General features: G+C 48.6%; 1 protein-coding gene across 1 annotated transcript in view; it reads right to left on the bottom strand.

Moving 5' to 3' along the window:
• Positions 1 to 5,399: 5,399 nt before the first annotated feature.
• SPPL3 (signal peptide peptidase like 3) overlaps positions 5,400 to 14,388 on the bottom strand; it is an 84,875-nt gene continuing 75,886 nt past the window's right edge. Inside the window, exons 8-11 of the mRNA XM_081966264.1 lie at positions 13,600 to 13,763; positions 13,281 to 13,480; positions 10,891 to 11,000; positions 5,400 to 6,706 (exon numbers count right to left, since the gene is read on the bottom strand). Of these exons, the coding sequence (XP_081822390.1) occupies positions 6,635 to 6,706; positions 10,891 to 11,000; positions 13,281 to 13,480; positions 13,600 to 13,763 (546 nt within the window). The 3' untranslated portion in view covers positions 5,400 to 6,634. The remainder of the gene's footprint in view (positions 6,707 to 10,890; positions 11,001 to 13,280; positions 13,481 to 13,599; positions 13,764 to 14,388) is intronic.

Genomic DNA, 14,388 nt, shown 5'->3' with positions numbered 1-14,388 from the left:
GAAGAAAGTCGCCCCTTGTGACATTATCTGGGATGAGCCTGCAATGATTGGTCTGAGGGAGTGGATCTCGATCCCCCAGGACACCAACTCCACCGCCTCTTTTGGGCTGGATCCCTGCCTTTTCCGATCAGTGGAACTGCTCTCCTTGTTCAATTAGACATCACTTAGCCTGATTTGGAGAATTAACAGCCACTCCTTGATGCTTCCTAGCGAAAGCTCTTGAGTAAGTTGTGGGTCTGTAACTCTGGAGGAAATAGATTTTCAGTTGGTTTGTGAAACAATGTCCATACTTTTTGATGACCGGTGTATCTCTGAGTTTTCAGCAGCCTTTGATTAAATCACAGCCTGGGTCTGGGCCATATCCTGTGTTTGGCAATCGGTGGAACATTTTTAGGAGTGCTAAGTTGAATCCAGCAAATGGCAGTGGGAGAATGGAGCCCTTCAGCTGTGTTTGACTCCTCTACAACATCTGTGTGAAGCCTGGCAGGTTATTTCCTGATACAGTACCAGCAGGCCAATATTTAGCTGGATAGCATCAAACCACAAAGCAGTGAGCAGAAGTCAGAATCTAGTAAGAAGGCTTTGGATCCCAAGACTCTCTGAGTCCAGGAAGATTCCACCCTCGCTGGCAGGAGGCCTGCACTCCCTTCATTTAAAACTGCTGAACCAGAATCTCCAGTTGGACTCGTGGCTTCCGCCTGAAGGTGGCAGCGGCAGCCAACTGCCAACTTGCACAACTGCCTCGTTTCTGTGCCAGGACATCGCCTGCTCTGTCATGCCACTTGTGATGACCCCAGGCACGGCAGACGCAAACCAGTCTGCTGATAGTTCAAACCGGCCCTTTATTGCTCTAACTTTCCCCCAAACGCTCCCACATTTCTGGCAAGTCCCAGAGCAAAGTGATCTCTCTCACACGCACCCCTCCAGCAGCCTCTGGCTGCAAGTAGTCCAGCACAAGGCTGTGAGCTCAACGGTTGCAAAGCAAGAAATCCAGCAGGGCAAAGGAATAAGTCAGTGAGTCCAGGAAGCAAGCAAGAAGTCCAGGAAATGTCAAACATCGGCAATGGCACAGAAACCTCCATGAATTCAGGGTTTGTTCCCAACAAAGGCCCCTCCCCACAGCGGCTCCTTAAGTCTGGGTCCCCAGGGGGGCCTTGTGAAGAGGGGCCGGGCGCTCTCCTCCCGAGTAGTTGGGTCAGCCTGCACTGTTTCCCACCTTCTCTCCACACTCCGTGCTGGAGGACCCTGGAGTAGGTGGGTCTTGCTCATCCCCTGAGCTGCCTTCCGTGTTCACTGCGCAGCCTCTCTTGGTCCTCCTGTCCTCCTTCCTCCCTGGGCCTGGCACTTTGCTTTCCCTTAGTTGGATTTCTCTCTCGGGGGCTGCCCTGGAAGGCCACTCGGAAGCTAAAGGTGGCCCTGAATGCAGACGCTTACAGCTGTGGATGTTGTAGTGTTTCCTCAGTGCAATAAGGTTAACTTTTGTTAATCTTTTCACTTTTGATAGTGGTTTAAGCTATATATTTCTTGGAAAGGATTGCCACTGAAGCAGTATTCAACTCCCACAACTATTTAAAATATAATAAAGATAATGCAGGTAAAATTGGTCTGGGATAAAAAGAAAGTTCAAAATGCACCATTCCAGGTTTAATAACTAGAGAAGTCGCACAAGTGTAGGATCTACTTTTCACCCATCGCAAGTGGAAGAGGTCAGCAGGTGGAGGGGATCCTACAGAGTCCAGAAGCTCAACGTTGGGCTGTTGAGGAACTCCGTCCATCTTGGTGTATCTGTGTCTACCCTTTCACCCCCAAAACAGCACAATCCAGCTACAGTAGCCCTCAACTTACCACTCTTAACAAGGATTCACATTTACGATGGCCTCAGAAAAGGGGGCTTGCTCTGAAGTTACAACTCTTACATCAACTTTGCGGTCACATGCTCACAACCTGGGTGCTCGCATTACAACAATTGTGGCATCTTTGCAATCACTTTGCCACCTTCCCAGCCGGCTTCTGACAAGCAGCCAATAGGGGAAGCTGGATTCACTAGGCAATCATGTGATTCACTTAATGACCACGGTGATTGACAACTGTAGTAAAAAATAGTTATGAAATTGGGTCCAATCACATAACGATTTGCTTAGTGACCCGAATTTAGTTTAAGGGTTACCTGCACAGTTACACCACGGGAAAAGAAAATAAGAGCTTCTGAATCAAAAATAGTTAACCAAATGTTTAAGCAAGTCAACAAGGAATGCTGCTTCTTCTGCTGCTGCTCCTCCCGAGAAGCTTTTTCCGGGATCATCCTTGGGATTCTGCTGGCTGGCAGGTTCTTCCTCGGTTCCTGATACTACAGCAGGGTCTAGGAAACACCTTGTACAGCCAGCCTTAAAACACACAAGGGCGGGATTACCAAGAGTTGGAGAACGGCTGAACGTAACCTTCCCTGGGTTTTTGGGAGGCCCAGCCATGCAACTAAACTTGGGTGCCTTGAGGGACAACCTGTGCTGGGAATAAAAAACCAGGACCTGGCATCTTGTTAGACCTTCTGGGCCTCTCAGTGGCCATCTGTCCAGCCACCCTGAATCCTTCCAGAGAGGCTGGCAGAGCTGCCCTCTGAAGCAGTGCTTGGGCCAGGCAACAGATTGGGCAAGAGCCAACAAGCGGGGACTCAATCCATAGGAGGAGGAGGAGGAGACCCCAACTGAGGTTCCTGGCCACTAAGTTGTCTCCGACTGGCAGGGCTTAGCAGAGGCATCTCCACCGGCTCCAGCGCTGCCCACCCCAGCTGGCATCTGCACGTGCCCTTGGGCAGCTCTTAATAGGAAAAGGGCCTTCTGCTCCTCTGGGCCTCCGTTCAAACTCAAGTCCCAGCTAGAATTATGGTCGGAAAAGGCATGGACCTTGCCTAGAGAGTTGGGGAATTTAAATAACAAAACCTCCACCAGTTTCTAGTCATTTTACAGCCACAATGGGAGAACATGAAGTGAGCCATTGTTTCCTCCCACTGAGACAATTCAAAGCAGAGAACGAGAACAGTTTTAAATAGAAAGTAAAATGTGTAATTTGATATAACACAACGCAGCATCGGCTGCCTGTATAATAATTTTACCTCCCTCTTTTTTCTCTTTTAAGGGATCAAAAACCAAAACATTTTTAAATGGATTTGAAGAAACCAGACACTGATAATCAGTGCCTCAATGACATATAATTTTAACACATCTCATTAAATAAATTAGAGCCACAAGCACAAATTAATATATACTTTATAAGATGCTGGGATATTAATTATAGTACAAGTATAGCATCCACTTTGGAGCTGCTTTTTAACGGACTTGTAAAAATATGACTTCTAAAAAGTATGGTTTAAAAATATGCGTACATTGGGAATATTTTATAGAAAGGCATGGTCTGAGCAGAGCAAAATAAACACCACATACGCGCTTCTTGCGCAGCTGAAAATCCCAGTCACTCTTAACCCATCGCAGCGCATCGAAAGGCCCTCCAGGAGGAAGGCGGATTGACACCACGAGACCCCGATCATTGCAGGCTTCCCAGCTGCTTCCAGGCCCTTCGACAAAGTCCTGACGCCTCATGTAGCCAGATGTGCTTCTTGCCTGCCAATTCCCAGCCCTCAAGCCGGACAAGAAAAGCCCAACAAACAGTTATCATGGCTTCAGAAAGTTCCTCACATTCTCCCATAACCTGCAATTTACGTCAATTTTCCATGCAACTGGGTAAATTCTCCTAGGAGCACCAAAACTGATTTTAAGACGAGGGATTACATCACTATCGCTGAGAACAAGAAAATTATGTCTGAGAATTGAAAAACGATTGAAAGTGACAAGAACTTTCAACTGCAAAAAAACAACCTGGGGATTTCAGCAAGGAGTTTCAAAATTCAAGCCCAGGCTTGGGGGTGGGAGGGCAGGAGGGGGTGCAAAACCCCAAGAGGCAAAGTGAGTGGACCGGAAGTCAGAGAAGGGCTTGGTCCCCTTCATAAAAAAAATCGTGCCTCTCTAAGCAACCTGCAAGCACCTTCATTGCGGTCAGCTATGCAAATGCAGGCCAGCTGCCAATGAAAGCTTTTAAGAGAATCTGTATTTGGAAGTGAATCCCTGCCCTGTGACTTGAACACATGCAAAATAAGGTGGCTCTTTTTCCAAAGGTCTCTGGCTCTTCAAATAGTCCAAGTGACTGAAGAGGTTTAAAGCAAGCAAACCTCCAGATACAGCCAGGGTCGGCCTGATGAGTCTGAGAAACGTGCAGGGATTCTTAGGATCGGCTCCAATTAGTCAACTAAGCCAAGAGAAACAAAAGCTACATTTGTTTGGAAATTACAAGTCCTGGATTTGTTTAGGACAAAATTTTCAACCTGCTCCATAGAGACCACTTGACCTGGACAACAGAAGCAGCCATCTTTCGAAGTCAAGCAGCTCTCAGGGCCTGGATGGACGTGGGGTGTCCTGCAAGTTCGGAGGTAAGATGAGAGAGAGAGAGACATGACACAGAATCGCAGAGTTGGAAGAGGCTCTGGAGGTCTTCCAGTACAACCCCTGCTCAAGCAGGAAGCCCTCTACTGGGCTGTCCAATCTTGCGAATTGAAGACTTTGCTGGCTAGGGAATTCTGGGAGTTGAAGACTCTAAGTCTTAAAGTTCCCAAGGTTGGACACTTTTACCCCCTTCTCCATTCCAGACAAATGGCTGGCCAATCTGTCCTTTAAAAACCTCCAGGGATGGAATACCCACAACCTCTGGAAGGAAGCTCTGGGGTTCCCCTAATTTAACAATTGTGTTCCTGTGCCACTTTTCTCAAGGTGCCACCTAAGCCGGAGACAAAGAGGAGGTCCCCTGCATCAGAGGATGCCATCTCCTGCAGGCAACTAAACCAGATGCTTCCAAGAAGCTCTCAAATTGGACAAAAAAAATGAAGGCAACGTGGAACTTGCTGAGGAACACAGAAAGCAAACAATGAGGGATAGTTGCATCCCAGGAGATGGCTGCCCACGTGCGACAGTCACGCGTGGACAGTCACAAGGGCAATGAACCACCTCAGGTCCAACTTCTTAAAAGCAACTCTGGAAGGCCTGTAACCTGCTGGGATTTGAGATTTTTCAGGCCCAAACCTTTCAAATAGAAAATCAGAAACTTTTTTTTTGATCAGAAAGAGATTGTTATGCCGGGAAACTTTGAAACGGTTGATCTGTCACAGTTAACACAACAGAACCTGGACAATTTGTTTAGAAAAGTCCTTGTTTTTAAGAGACTCCCAGGTACAAAGTAGTCATCATAAACGTTGACCATCACAACAGCAGAGGGTGGGGTCCCCCACTTTTAAACACTGGGTAATGGGGAGAAATACAACACACTAATGAAACAATGCAAAAGAAATTACCCAAAAATAGAAAATAGAAAAAATGTATTTACAAGTCATACATTACTATGATCAGAACACACGAAGACAACAGCTGCTATAATACATGCATTAAGTCAAGAAGAGAGCTACTAAAAACTGTAATGGACAAGTTGTAAAAAACAAACCCACAAACAAAACGGGGCAGGAAGGAAAAGGCTTCGTCTTTCTTCCTCCCCTCAGTTTGCTACATTGATTGCAAATCAAAAGAAAATCCCCTAAAATCCAGGAGGACATTGAGTACAACATACGACACCTTTAAAAGAAAACGAAACCGGAAGCTTCACTGGTGGGGGGGGGGGTGAGGGGGGGGAACAGGGAGCGGCATGGGGCTGTTTGCAGATCCATATACAAGAAAGCCATTGTCAACTGCTCTACATGCTCAAAATTACAGCAAGCCCCTCTCAGCTACAAAGCATGATCCTAGCAGAGTTTACCCTTGCAGTGTGGGTGGCGGTCTGTGGTTTGTGTCAATTCACACACATATACAATGCTATATGTGCATATGCCTGTAGGGGAGTATAAGAGGAGGAGGAGTGTAGGAGTGTGTGTGTGTGTGTGTGTGTGTGTGTGTGTGTGTAGTGCTCTTATTCACTGCATTTATGATATCAGGGTGGAAATGTAACTTGTTACAACAAAGTTTTTAATCTGGTGTAATAACCGCAAGAAGTCAACCAATGTCTGTGGATGCCATAGGTCACCTCACACCACAGGAGGAAATAAATGGGAGAGAGAGAGAGAGAGAGAACAGTGAGAGAAGAAATTCAGTTCTTTCCAAAACTGGAGTCCAACGGAAAAACAGGATCCAAAGTACTGGTGGGGTTTTCCAGGAAACTCCAAGTGCCCTGGCCATTTTTCCTTGTAGTGTTCACAAATTCCTCCGTGACTCAGCGGTGGTGCCGTTTTCTGGTCTAGGCTGCCTCCTCCTCCTCCTCCTCCTGCCCCCCTCAAGAACAGCGGATGGTCTGGCACTGAGTTGTAAACAGGAGGGGGGCCGGGAGGAGAAGGGAGCCAGGCCGGGGGGGGGGGGGGGGGGGCTCTCCAGTCACAAGGAGGGAGGCTGGAGAGGAAGCCCTCTCCTCCGGGAAATACAGCAAAGTCCATCTGTACAAGTTCCACAAACTGGCAATGCTCCTAAGTACCAGCCCAGCCTCAGGCACCGGCAAGCAAGCTGTGAGTGAAAAAAGGACCAGGCAGAAGTTTGGCCGCTGTTCATCCACTCCATCATACCTCCAAGAACCGTGAGCTGCTGGACTTCGAATGGAATGGCTCCGACCACATGCGGCGCAGATCGCCCTGGAAAGAGATCGGAAACATTTCACCTAGGTTAGTAACATACAATAAAAAAAATAAATGTTAAAAAGATCTATGTTCAAATACAGCCTCTAAACCATGTAACCATTGAAGTGCAGCACCGTTTGTATTTAAAAAAAAACACCAGATACCGGCCTACTAGAGGCCCTCGGCTCACAGCTGGTCATGATGTCATCTACGGTTGGATGTGGGACCCTGCAGCCCCCCTGAGGGGAGGAGGCTTTGCCCCATTTATGCAGAGAGTGGGATTCTGCAGAGTCTTGGGCTCTGAGGAAGAGGCAACACAGAGGGTGAGGCTCAAGGCCCTCGACTGAGAGGGAGAAGCAGCGATCGAACTGTCCCCTCGAGAGAAATGGGCTGCCTTCCTAGGCAAGATTCTCAGTGACAAATAACCTTTCCCTCTATAGAGAGTTTTCTGTTAGTTACAGTCATTGGGACTGGGATTTCCATCGCTAAGCATTGAAGTCAGGAAGTGTGACATCATCCCTTAGGAACAACAACCCCAACGGTCCCCATTGCTGTTACTAAGGTGCGTGGGTCCTCGTCGCAACTTCCTGCCAGCCTCTAACACTCAAAGCCAATGGGAAGCGTGACAGGAAGCCGTCGGCCTGGGATGGCTTGCTTACAAGCAGGCTGGCTGGCTGGCTGGCAAATGGCTGCTGCCGGGTGGAGGAGGGGCAGTGGGGCACACGAGGAGCCAGGGTGAGGCAAACAGGGCAAGGCTCAGGGTGGGTACCGCTGGGTGGGGGAGATTTAGAACAGAAGGACTTGTGACGTTCCCCTTGATTTTGCCTGTGGGAAGTCAGCGGAGGACGTTCTCCTGGAGGTCACGTGATGGTGGGGCGCTGCAACTCTCAGGTGTTGGAGCCGGCTCCTGAGGTCAGAATGCCGTTGGTTGTGCAGGGGCTGCAGGGGCTGCAGGGGCTGGAGCTAACAAGTGTCTCTAAGCCGAGCCAGGAAACGAAGGATGCAGAATTGGGGGCTGTGCAGGGGATTCCTCTGAGCAAGACGTGCAGGGTATTCGTTGTATCCCTTCCTATGAAAGGAAGGGCCTGGCCACGAAGGGAGAAGGGAGTAGAGCAACCCCTCCGAGTCTTTCCTCAGGGGACTCCCTTCCGCTTCAGGAGCTCCTGGCAAGGGAGGGGAGACAAGAACCCTCCGGCCAAAGGGAAGGCAGGAGAAGCCGTCTCAAAGCTGAGATCACGGGAGAAGGGCACTGGCTTTCATAGAAAGAAATGGGGGGGGGGGGGAGACATTATGAACACCCAGAAAGATTCCCCCTCATCGAAGAATGGAAGGAAGGAAGGAAGGAAGGAGAGGATGGGCGTGACCAGAAAGGAAGAGCGAAAGGCACTCGGGACCCCCGGGGAAGGGCCATTGGGGCCGTGCCAGCAGCCAAGGGGAGAAAGGGGGAGGCGGGGCCCTTTGCTCTCATCTCAACCAGGATGACATAGAAACAGGTGCAGGGAGAGGGCGGAGCAGCTCGGCTCCTTCACTTCTCTCCCCAAATGAGAACCAGGAAGAAAGGAAGGAAATTTGGGGTCTGTGAGCAAACAACACTAACCATCCCAGCTGAAAAGCAAAAAGAGGCAAGGAACGGATAGAAGAATGAAGCCTCTGAACAAGATGAGCAGCATATAAATGTAGTAATAATTAAATCAGATTTAATGTATGTAGCAATGACGAAATACTGGATCTGTAGAGAGCAAAGAATTAGTGTGTGTTTATTTACTGCCTTTGTAAACGGTCCAATGCCCAAAGGCTCTAGAGAGAGCTCCATCTTTTCATCAACAAGAATACCCGGAAGAAAATTAAGTCACCAAAATACATAAAAACAAAGTTAAACTGGAAAGTGCCCAATTGCGGCTCCTTTGCCCTTCCTGTGCTAGAGGATGCAAAAGGGCCTCCACAGCTTTGCTTAAAGCCTAGAGAAATGCAGCTGGCCGAGACCCCATGGGAGGGGAGCTCCTAAGGGAGGGGCACTACTCCAAGTCCCCCAAGTAGCCCTTGGTTATTACTTGGGAGGACACAATCGCGTAGGGCTGGATTTTTCAACCTGTGCAACTTTAGGAAGCATGGTCTCCCGTTCCCTGGGTTTTGTAAAGCTGCAGATTCTGAACGTTCAAGAACAGCCATGCATGGAGCCCCCACAGCCGCCCAACAGGAGGTGACCAGGGCTGAGGAACTGTGAGCCCAATCCAAGAACTGTCACAATTGGCACACCAAAGATCGCGGTGGGAAATCTGGGCATAGCTACCCCCGGCCAACGGTGTGAGCCCAAAGGGCTTTTGACCTGGGGGGCAGAGTTCCATCCAGAATCATCTGGACTTCCTTGGCAAAGAGAAACCCAAAGCTGCTCCATCTGGAGTTGATTCAGTAGAAACCGGTCTGTTCCCCTCCCAGGAAAGGCCCGTTTCTAAGGGTGGAGATCTTTGGCCCAGGACGAAGGAGGACACAGGATAGGAGCCATGGATGCCTCCCCCCCCCCCCACATCAGCTGGGGATTAGCAAGGATGTATTGTGGGTACATGCATAATTATGCATGCATTTATTTATTTATTTAGTCATGCTTATGTAGTGTCCACTGGAGGTGGAGACCCTTTGAGAGCTTCATGCAAGGGAATTTCATTTGAATGTATGCCAATGAGCGCCCATTCAAACTGACCATAAAGCTACTCTAAGGAAGGAAGGGAGTGGGGAGAGGTCCAGAAAGTCTCCGCTCTCCTCTCCCACCACTGACTGGAGAAGAGTCAGTCCCCCACCAACTCCTGCGAGACGGTTCAGAAGGACCCCATGGTGAGGCCTAGTCAATAAGACTAGGAGTTCCCCCAATCTTGATCTCTTTATAAAGCCAGGCAACGTCTTGCCAAGGGTTCAAATATACAGATTACTGCCATTAGAATTCCTGGTCTGCTAAGAAAGATTTTTCACTGATTCCCTCTGAAGAAAAGCAGAGGCCATCAATGCATTTCCAGGCTCCCTGCCTCCAAAGGGAAATGGCTGGGGACCAATGATCTAAGGGGCCATTTCAGCCAACAAGCCCAGCAGAAAACCTCAGGAGCTCCAGACGGAGTAGAAGAAAGAACGGGCTGCCCTGAGAGGCATCAGGAACCGCTTATTCTCAACCGTCCCCCAAAAAGACCAGGTTTATTCTAGGAAAACGTCTGCAGAGGCCCCACGGAAAACGTTAGTATATTTTGCCTTTCAATGCCCTTCTTTATATTTTGGGGCCTACGGTTTCACGTTGCTCCAGGATGGACTCCTGGGGCTTCATTCAGAGTTACAGTGTGCAGGTTGCAAGAAGTACAGGTAATTCTCGGTTAACGACTGTCATTGGAAAAGCAACCCCATTGCTAATTGCTAAGGTTGTAAAGTGGAAAATTGTAGGACTATGTCAATGCAAGAAGTCAGTTCCAGCTACTAAGCAAGTCCTGCACCCTCCTCAGGCTTGTGACTGAATGGGACTGCCAGCTCCCCCATTGGCTCTGCTGGTCTGAAGCATCATGATTCTGTTACCCTGAGGGCGCTATTGAAGGACAGATTCTTTCATCTCTTCATCCAGGACTGTTATTAACTCTGAGTATTTGCTGAGCAGGTGGTCAGTTCTCCAGCCACCCACCCCTTGGAAGAGTTCAGAGGGACGGTGTTTTAGCCTCCAATCCATCATTTCCAAAGCCGGTCAGTCCATGTAATTTGTCCAATGTGCATAATTACATCATTACATTATATTTTGTATCATTTGCATCAATCGTCCATTTGTATACATTGACACAAATGAGATTAATCACCAAATGATTTAGACCAGTTTAAATTTAATGGACATCCCTCTGTTAAAACGAGGCTTCACTGTATTAAGTTTTGCCTGTGTATGTTTTGTCCAGAATGGCCTGGCCTCAAAGGCGGCTTATCATTATTCCATTTTATTCAATTTAAGATCACACTCCTTTCAAGGCACAAGCGCATTTCCCCTTTTTTTGAGCAGGAACTACAGTGTCCAGAGAGGCCCTTCTAGGAATTAGCTGCTCTGGGGCTACAGGTCAGACTCTCCAAAGCAGGGGTCTCCAACCGTGGCAACTTTAAGTTCCTCAGGCAGCTTGGCTGGCTGGTTGGAGACCCCTGCTCCAAAGGGGGCCACCTGCAGCTGGTCTTCATCCTGCCCCACTTACCTTTAAGTAGGCCATAGTGAGGAGTGGAAGCAAGGTGAAGGGCACCAGGTACAGCAGAGCCGGCTGGGCTGCCCGGTGGATGCGAGACGCCACGGTTGCTGTCAAGAGCCCTGCAAAGGAGGCAAAGGAGGATTCACTGCTAGAAGATGATCATGCTGCTCATTTTGACTCAGCAGATCCAACCCCTGGAGAAATCTACTCCCTCTAGAAGGCCTGGGACAGAAGAGGAGATTTGCCTTGGCTGGCTCTGCTTTGCAAACAGAATCATCTGCAAACCAGAGATCTCTAACCTTGGCCACTTTACGGACGTCCAACTCCCAGAATTTCCCAGCCAGCTTTGCTGCCAATTAAAAACTAAAAAACTTCCGAGAGTTACTAAGGCTCCCAAGCTACATTTCTCAGCTAGTCATACTATTAGCTAGTCAGCCTATATGTGTATGTTTCAAACTAATTAAAAATTAGGGCTATACTGGTGATCCTTGACTTACAACAGTTCATTTAGTGACTTTTCAAAGTTACAACGGCAATGAAAAATGTGACTTATGACCGTTTTTCACAGTGAGGAACTTTGCAGCTTCTCCATGATCATATGATCAAAATCCAGATGCTTGGCAACTGATTCATATTTATGACCGTTGTTGTGTCCCAGGGACCTTCTGACAAGGAAAGACAATGGGGAGGCCAGAATCACTTAATAACCGGGTTACCCAACTTATCACCTGCAGTGATTCACTTAACAACTGTGACAAGAAAGGTTGCAAAATGAGGCAAAACTCACTTAACAAATTTCTCACTCAACAACATAAATTTTGGGCTCAATTGTGGTCATAAGACAAGGACTACCTGCATTTTAGAAAACCTCGTGCTTATAAAAAAGCTAAACAAAAAACTTCAAGCTACCATACCTCATGAATTTAATTATTCTGTTTGGAATGCCCAGCATAAATCCTCTTCTAAGTTTGGTTAAAAAGTCTACAGGCCTGGGAATGCCGTCACCAAGCCATAAAGTGTGATCGCTTTGCTTAGCAATGGCAATCCAGGCAGTTGTGTGTGTCGCTGTGAAGTGAATGCCATTAGGCTGGGCAATTTCCTGCCAGCTTCCCACAATCAAATCACTGGGAAAGCTGGCAGGAAGTGGCAAACCCCAGGCTGCTACAATGACAAAGACGCTTTCTGCCAATTATACAGTGATCTGAAGACCCCCACTCTCTTTCTGCACCTGGATTGGCAGGAGTCCCATTTGGAAACTATTTAGAAATCCACCCTGCATGTATTACACTTATGAAAATGAGTTTGGGGTATGGCTCAAGGTACCAGGCTGTAAGCTGGCTGACATTTGGCCTCTTCTCTCCGCCCGGGGGAGGAAGCCATTGGCAATCCATTTCTGCAAATCTTGCCAAGAAACCAGCAGGGACTTGTCCGGGCAGTCACTGGAGCCTACACCCTTTACATACACAAATACGAGTTTATATGTCTATTTCTCCATTTCTCCCTATTTCTACATAAATGGTGTCATGTTAAATGAGGTTCGGATTAACGATGCCTCAGAAAAGGTGCTTTACGGTCTGACCATCACAAAATGTTACAACCCCCCCCCCCCAAAAAGTGATTGTAATCTGGGCACTTGGCAACCCACTGGCACTGATGGCCATGGGTAAGTGCCCTGCAGTATATCTGCAGTTTCCCCAGGGAGACAAGGGGTGCCAGAGGGATGGGGAGACCCTGGGAAGTCAGTGCAGGTCGACCACCCGTTTTAGCACTGAAAAACTTGCTTGGATTTCAGGGCTAGAAGAGAAGGGCAATGTGGTTGGGCTGATTCTGGAGTGGGAGAAGTCCTTGAAGCCACCTGCACCCGTATCTCTGCTCAGGGGGCGACCGTCCTCCTTGGATCTTCAGCCTGGGGGGAGAAACCTGTCCACAGCACTTCCAACCTGTGTGTCCGCCCGGGGTCTTACCTGGAACTCCATCCGCTTAATGACCCCGGAGATCGCTAAACAACAGCAACTGAGAGAGCCAGCGTTATTAAGTGAAACAGTATTATGATGTCTCATTTAATGACTACTCTCTCAACAACCGATATCCCGTACCCAAATTGTGGGTGTAAGTCAAGAACTACTTGAATGTTTCAAAGTTAAGCTTTGATCAACATATATAAGAGTTTTAAGAATTTACACTTCTTACTTTTTTAGGTTTGTTTTGCACTTGGAAAAGAATCATAAACCACACTAAATTATGAACAGCAGCAAACTCAAATAAAGAGTTTGCAAGCGGGAGAGATTCAGGAAAATACTACAAAGAATGTTGAGAAGTTTTGTAAGGGAAACATTCTTTTCCTGGAGGGATCCAATGAACACCACACACAGGCGTTTCCAGCTGTCTTCTCCTCTTACCTACAAAGTATCCGATGAGAGTGCAATGGAAATAGGAGACTTTTTGCATCCGGCCAGAAATGTTCCCGGGTCCTGCAGCGCCACAGGACTCTCCGTTCGCCTGTTTTTTGTAGTTGTCGTAACGCAGAACAAAGCAAAGCAGGAGGCCTGGCATCACAATGTCTCCGATCCCCAGCATGGAAAAATGGCTGCCCGTAGAACTGCAAAAGAGCAAGGGCAAGGCAGTTGATGAACGGGAGGCTGCGGGAGTCTCTCAGGAGCAATCCCTCCTGAAAACAGTCCCCAAAGTCGAGACGTCAAAGACAGGAAACTTTCCTACCTTGGAAAGACAAGTTTGCCAGGCAGCGACAAGCGGGGGACGTCTCGGCCAACGCTGGGCCCCAGGTGAAGCTTCCGAGACAAAACGTCCAGAGGGTTGTCTGCCGGCTGCGTGGCCACTTTCACCATGACGTTGCTGTTGAAGATGTAGGCAGAGAAGAAGACCTGGAGGGGAGAAAGAGCGAGGCTGAACTCCTCACGTGCCAACTTGGGGCCTCCAGCAGGGAAGCAAAAGGGGGCTGGCAGATGCACCCGCCAGATCTCAGGGACCAGGCTGAGCAGCCCTGTTGCTGGTGGAAAAGACACACAGAAATCTTCTGTGGGCAAATTAAACAGTGACCCCTGTGTCCACTTGCACCGTTCATCTCCACCTGTGACTGGGTAGCCCTTCCTTAAGTAGAAGAACTTAACTAGTCAGCAGGAAACAAGGAAGCAGGGGGGGCTTGTCCAGCTGATAACTACCCTTTGAGGGACTCTGAAGAATAAACAGCCCAGCAGCTCCCAAGAAGGCAGGTCTTCACAGAGAGGCAGCTCTGCAAAACTCAACAGCAAACTAGAGACTGTGCCAGGAGTTTCACCCCCAAACAACGGATCCCTGCCGAAGATCTGCCCAGCCTTCTTTGGGCATTCATCACTGGGGTTGCTTCAGAGATTGGGAAGGTGAGGCCTGCCCATCCGCTGGGCCTCTAAGGCAGGGATCCGTTGATTTCATTGAGGGACTAGTCAGGGTTGTGTTTCACCTGGGGATGGGGGCAGCCGGGGGGGGGGGGGAGGCAGCTTGACGTCACTC

This window comes from Natrix helvetica (genome assembly GCF_964273705.1).
Source record: "Natrix helvetica genome assembly, chromosome: 14".
NCBI lineage: Eukaryota > Metazoa > Chordata > Lepidosauria > Squamata > Natricidae > Natrix > Natrix helvetica.
This window is presented reverse-complemented; position numbering and strand designations above follow the sequence as displayed.